The sequence below is a fragment of the Frankliniella occidentalis genome, unplaced genomic scaffold (genome assembly GCF_000697945.3).
Source record: "Frankliniella occidentalis isolate FOCC.00 unplaced genomic scaffold, Focc_3.1 Scaffold14, whole genome shotgun sequence".
Taxonomy (NCBI): Eukaryota; Metazoa; Arthropoda; class Insecta; order Thysanoptera; family Thripidae; genus Frankliniella; species Frankliniella occidentalis.
Window position 1 is genome coordinate 2,364,200 of NW_026267144.1, and position 5,969 is coordinate 2,370,168.

The following is a 5,969-nucleotide window of genomic DNA, read 5'->3' on the forward strand; positions in this document are numbered from 1 at the left end:
GCGCACCGCGCGCCCATCACCCCTCCTAGGTGTAGAGCCCCGCGGCGTGGTGAAGGAGGTGGGCCTTAATCTCCAGCCTTGATGCGATCAGTATCTGCCGCGGAGGGCTGGACGAACGGACAGCGGCGCGGCTAGAACTACACAATAGCACAATGTTGGGGGAAAAAGTATACATCTGAAAAGTGACGTCGGGCCGGCGGTGGAAGATGGAGGGAATAATTCGTGTAATTCCCCCCCCCCCCTGCGTTTCGTGCTGCCCTGACTTTGATCTCATTCCGTCTTTTCCCCTTTTATTTTTGCAGGGTAGAGGATGGTCGGGCTGGCTGGGCTCGGGACGCTGCGGCGCCGGCACGGCCTGCTGGGCCTCGTCGTGCTGGCCGCCTTCATGTCCTGCAGCATGATGGTGCTCGTCTCTGGGCCGGACCTGAGCTCGGAGCAGGCGCTCGTCCGGCGGGTGGCGGAGCTGCAGGCGCGCTCGCAGCACCTCGACGCGCTGTACCGCTCGCGCATCGCCGACATGCGGGGCCTGTCCCAGCACCTCGGCCACCTCGTGTCCTCCGTCAACCGGTCGGGGTCGCTCAGCGTTGAGGTTAGTCCATAGCGTGAGCTTTTCGCGATCTCATTCTCTTGGAGAGGCCTACATCCGAGTAGGAAGAACCGAACTCTGGAATGCGGCAGCGGGCAATTTGCTTTACCCGATTCCATGCATAAATGCCCCACACACAAACCAATCCCAATACCACAGTATTGGCTTCCGATTTGAAATGAAACCTGCAGGATCGGGTGCGGGGAGCTAGTGGGTGGGACTTGAGTTCCTGAAAATGATTTGACCTCTTGTTGCGATTTGGCCCACAGACGCAACAACTGATGCGGAACCTGAGCGCCCTCCGGCTGAACCTGGACGACCCGGGCAACCAGCCGCTGCAGCTGCCCAACGCGTACCACTTCATGCCGCACCTGCTGGACGGCCCGGCGGGCCCGGGCAGCTCGGCCTCGCTGCGGCCCGCCTTCTGCATGTGCAGCGCGCGCCGCAGCGGGGTGTCCATGGTGCTGGGCGTGCCCACGGTGCGGCGGCAGGTGCAGAGCTACCTGCTGGCCACGCTCGACAACCTGGTCAACTCCATGACCCCCGAGGAGAGCAACGACACCCTCATCGTCGTGTTTGTCGCGGAGGTACGTCTCTGGCGCGTGTGGCCGCAGTGGCGCGAAGGCGATGCCGCTCTCCGAGGGGTCCTTCACTCAAAAAAAAATCAGTGTACACCCATAAAAAAAATCACGAAAAATCATGAAAAAATCACAAAAAAAAACAGAAAAAATCAACGAAAAGTCAGAAAAAATCACAAAAAATCAAGAAAAAACAGAAAAATTGGTGTACGCTCACTCTAACTCGTTTTCCTCGCTGCGCTTTCCAGACCGACTTGGAGTACGTGAAGCAGGTCGCTGCCCAGATCAAGGACCAGTTCGAGAGCGAGGTGCAGGCCGGGCTGATCGAGCTCATCTCACCGCCCGTGTCGTACTACCCCGACCTGAACAACCTCCGCCTCACGCTGGGCGACTCGATGGAGCGGGTGCGCTGGCGGACCAAGCAGAACCTCGACTTCGCCTTCCTCATGATGTACTCGCAGCCCAGGGCCACGTTCTACGTCCAGCTGGAGGACGACATCCTGGCCAAGAAGAACTTTATCTCGACCATGAAAAACTTCGCCCTCGAGAAAACGGCGCAGCGCGAGCCGTGGTTTGTGCTCGAGTTCTGCCAACTCGGCTTCATCGGTATCTATCCTTTGTCTAGATTTTACTTTTTTGTCTATGAAGTCACAGTGAAATTCGATCAACAATTCTGTATTCATTTTCAGGGAAGATGTTCAAGTGTGTGGAACTCCCTTGGCTGGTTCAGTTCTTCCTGATGTTCTACAATGACAAGCCCGTAGATTGGCTACTGGACCATGTTATTTTCACAAAAGTTTGTAGCCCTGAGAAAGATCAGGTCAGTATAAATTTAATAATTTCCTTACTAGTTGAAATTTACCTAGGCAAATGTAGCTGTTTTTAACATTTTACTCTGTCTTCCAGAAACACTGCAAAAAGGCTAAGTCAGAACTCTGGATACAATATAAACCATCTCTGTTCCAACACATTGGAACTCACTCCTCATTACGTGGAAAAGTTCAAAAGCTAAAGGTTTATACCAATTACAATTTTATCTCCTTTCTATGACTTTCTTTAACACCTCTCATTAATTCTAATACTTCCCTTATGCAGGATAAACAATTTGGTAAGGTGGCTTTATTTCACCCCCATTGGAACCCACCAGCAGCTGTTGAATCTGATATCAAACCTTACAAGCAGTATAATTTGCAGAAAGCTTACTTAGGAGAAACCTTTTTTTGGGGTCTATTACCCCAGCCGGGTGATACCCTGACTTTTCGCTTTCATTCGCCAATTTTCATAAAAAGGTAAGTTGAGTTACTTACGGTTCTATGATTTACACAAATTGAACATCCAAAGTTGCGTGACATTCTGATTTTTCTTTCTGCTTTTGTTTCCTTTTAGATTCTTATTCAGAAGTGGAAATGCAGAGCATCCTTCTGATCGACTTTATAACACATCTGTTGAAGTGAGACCAGCAAAGGTCAAACATTTGGAACCTGGTCTTGGATTCAATGTTACGCATGATGGATTTGTAGTAGTAGGTTGGTGTCAACTTCTAAAGTTCAAGCATGGTTTCAGTATTCTGACTTCAGTGAATTATTTCTAACATGAATTTTTTTTTTTTTAGGGCAATTTGATGGCATGGGAGTTTGTGAAGGTAATGTTGATTTCACATTAGGGCCCATCTCTGTCTTACGTATTTACATTCACTCTGAGAGTGATAAGTGGGCTATTCTTAGTGAGGTAAGATTTCTATGGTCTCCCAATTGTTACCCAAAACTTATGGGTCAACTTTACCGCTTTTTTCTTGCTTGGTATTCACTGAGCTGATTTCTGTTACCTTTTTTTTTCCAGATTCTTATTGAAGCAGACAATGGCAGATGACATTTAAGTTCAAACACACCTCACAAAGATCGAAAACATTTTTACAGAGTTTCAAGAGGTCGTGTTTGATCATGTGAATCAGAAATATTCTTGTTAGGTCACTGTTTTAATGAACATAATGAATCAATTGATTAATAAGGATAAAAATGTATAAGACTGTGGAGCTGGATTATTTCTAAATCCTCCAGTAATTTGTGAGCTGACAGATAATGCCTAATCCTTCTGTAAAGGGACCTCTTAAACATCTGAAAAATGGTCACGCGTTTGAAAATTTAAATTCAACTCTTTACTTTTACTGTCTGATTGCTGCTGCCAAACAGGTGCTCTTTAACTTCAACTTAGAATTTTTATGCTAAAAATATTGATTGAAACAGATGAAAGTGGAGATGCACTACATTGTGCAATGAATTATTCTATTTTTATGTAGAATTATCATGAAGAGCCGATGCTAGCTCAAATTCTGGCCATGGAATTGTGCCATACTTAATACTACTGTGATATCCAGTCAGAATGGATTGGACAAATTGGTTCTGTGCTTTTTGTTAACCCTGTATTTTTTAACTATTTTGAATTTTTGTTCAGTTATTTGATTTTGTTTCAATTTTGTTCTACATATCTGATTTTTTGGTTTAAATGTTTCTTGTTCTGGAATTGGCAGGGTATATTTCTTAAGATTCTGTACATCAATTGGAGTAGTGAAGGAAGGGTTATTAAAGGAGAAAAATCTTTATTTATTCTTCTTGAAAAGAGAGGGAAGTCTTTTTATCCTATGTGGTTGTGTTTTAGATCATTTGAAAGGTGCATTTTGATATTATAAGTTCATATACATGTACAGTCATATCATGTATCTAAATGCTGTATGTGTTGTAAAACAAACATTTGATGCAGGAGAAGTTGAAAGAGTATCACCTGTTTTAATTTTATATTGTTTAAAATTTTTGTAAGTGTGTGTGATTTTTGCTACTCCGTTATATATGATGAAATGTTGTGAATATTGCCCCCTTGCCTGTTGTGCTTCCTTATCAAATAAATGCCAAACCTATTATTGTTGAGGTATCATGGTTTTCTTCATTCTGGCTGGTACTGAGTGTAGAACTTTTTACGTTGATGTGGATCTATATTTGAATTTTTATTACAGTTCATTTCAAACTCAAATATTTTTGGTGGCTTTACTACCCCTCCTATTTTCTGTATGTGGGACCACAAACTTATATGTGGTGAAATTGTATTCTAAAATAGCTTCCAAGCGGCTTGTCTCTCTTGCAATTCTGAGGAAACATTAAATATTCTGTGCCATACTTTTTGATCAAAAGGCAAACCCCATTCAGGAACCCACCAGGAATTACAGAAACACATGATATTTTGTGTTCAGTTGTCTACTTAATTATTTTAAAAATTCTGTTTAATTTATATTTGCCATGCTGTTTATGTTGAAATCACTGTTGTGTTAAAGGTGTTGAAAGCAATTTTCTGTAGTGAGAGGCAAGTGTCATGTTTTTCAATTGATTTTTTGTCTATTATCGGCTGTGATGTTGATTCTCTTCAACCTCTTACTGTTATGAAAAATATGAGGAAGGAGAAGTGTTCAAACAAAAAGCGTGTTCATTAATCGTATTTCAAGTTTTTTGCTGGAAAGGGAATACCACATAAAGAACAAAATATTAAATAATGGTTTATAAGCTTTCAACTCATTGAAAGCTGACATACTCCAATAACGGAAAACAACAAACAACTAAGAAATAACAATAAACAAGAACAACAAAAAACTTAAAAATATGTATTGGAAAGTCTCCAATTAAAATTATGTATGTACAAGATTGTTTGTACTATCCCGTATTGTTATGATGATTTAGCTGATTTTGGCGAATTTATCTTTTCCTAGTTTGGTAGATTGAAAAACTATCAAGGCTGTCTGGAAAACTCTATCATCTTTACGAACATGTGTGTTAAAAGATAATTTAATTTTTGTGTGTGAAGTAGAAAATGGACCAAATTACATAGATGTAAATAAATCTATCTTCTTAACCGGTTTCTCACTAACACTTTCCCAATTTATAATCAGTCTGTTTTTAGGGGCCTGTCCTGAATGCGCTTTTGTTTCTGGTCAGGTTTGACCATAGCTCAGGAGATTGACCTCGTAACTCTGTTCTACTTTATATCACGGTAAAACACAAATAGTCAGGCGATGTCTTCACGACTCTTAAATGGCACCTTTTTTTTTTCGTTTTTGTACTGATCCCACTTCATATTAGTCTCAAACTCAGACCGCGACCCTGTGTGTGACAAGGGCGTTGTAGGGCAGAGTGGCGGCCGTCACGCCGTCCACGCACTGCGTGGAGGGAAGGGGTTCACCAGGGGGCACTCGGAAGTCGAATCTCTGCAACATCGATGCGGTGAAGAGGAACACGTTGGAGCGAGCAAGTGTTTCTCCCAAGCAGCGGTGCTTCCCTGGAATACGGAACAATTTCAATCGTGCGATTTTAAAATCGGAAACTTATGGTCTGGTGGTGTTCAAACGGGAGTGCTCACCGAAGCCGAAGGGCAGGTACTCGTCCGGAATCTGGACCTTGCCGTCCTTGATGAAGCGCTCGGGACGGAAGTTTTCCGGGTCGCCCCACACCCGCTTGTCCATGAGGACGGAGGGGATGTTGACAATCATCATGGTCTCCTTGGGGATGAAGTGCCCCATAAGGTAGGTGTCCTTCACGGCGCGGTGCGGCACTCCGAACGTTCGCCCCATAAACATCCGGATGGACTCGAGGGCCACCGAGTCAGTGTAGGGCATGCTGCAAGCAAATGAGACGGCTGAGCAAAAGCGCCTGCCACCAGCCGGGTAGGCCGTTCCGTGGCGCACCAGCGTCGCGCTGGGTGGCCTACCTCAGCCTCACAGGCGCGCGCCTGCCACCGGCCGGGTAGGCAGTCCCGTGGCGCACCAG

The 5,969-nt window shown here is 44.4% G+C and overlaps 2 protein-coding genes across 2 annotated transcripts in view; one reads left to right on the forward strand and one right to left on the reverse strand.

Moving 5' to 3' along the window:
- Positions 1 to 5,058, forward strand: part of LOC113203456 (alpha-1,3-mannosyl-glycoprotein 4-beta-N-acetylglucosaminyltransferase A) — an 11,981-nt gene extending 6,923 nt beyond the window's left edge. Inside the window, exons 2-10 of the mRNA XM_052263800.1 lie at positions 303 to 589; positions 856 to 1,173; positions 1,413 to 1,770; positions 1,854 to 1,984; positions 2,071 to 2,178; positions 2,260 to 2,453; positions 2,551 to 2,690; positions 2,777 to 2,892; positions 3,004 to 5,058. Of these exons, the coding sequence (XP_052119760.1) occupies positions 311 to 589; positions 856 to 1,173; positions 1,413 to 1,770; positions 1,854 to 1,984; positions 2,071 to 2,178; positions 2,260 to 2,453; positions 2,551 to 2,690; positions 2,777 to 2,892; positions 3,004 to 3,033 (1,674 nt within the window). The 5' untranslated portion in view covers positions 303 to 310 and the 3' untranslated portion in view covers positions 3,034 to 5,058. The remainder of the gene's footprint in view (positions 1 to 302; positions 590 to 855; positions 1,174 to 1,412; positions 1,771 to 1,853; positions 1,985 to 2,070; positions 2,179 to 2,259; positions 2,454 to 2,550; positions 2,691 to 2,776; positions 2,893 to 3,003) is intronic.
- LOC127748816 (probable cytochrome P450 303a1) lies at positions 4,693 to 5,963 on the reverse strand. The gene is made up of 2 exons (XM_052263801.1): positions 5,563 to 5,963; positions 4,693 to 5,481 (listed from the first exon to the last, which is right to left on the reverse strand). The coding sequence occupies exons 1-2, from the start codon at positions 5,816 to 5,818 to the stop codon at positions 5,294 to 5,296; spliced, it is 444 nt and encodes a 147-aa protein (XP_052119761.1). The 5' UTR covers positions 5,819 to 5,963; the 3' UTR covers positions 4,693 to 5,293.
- Between the last annotated feature and the right edge of the window lie 6 nt (positions 5,964 to 5,969).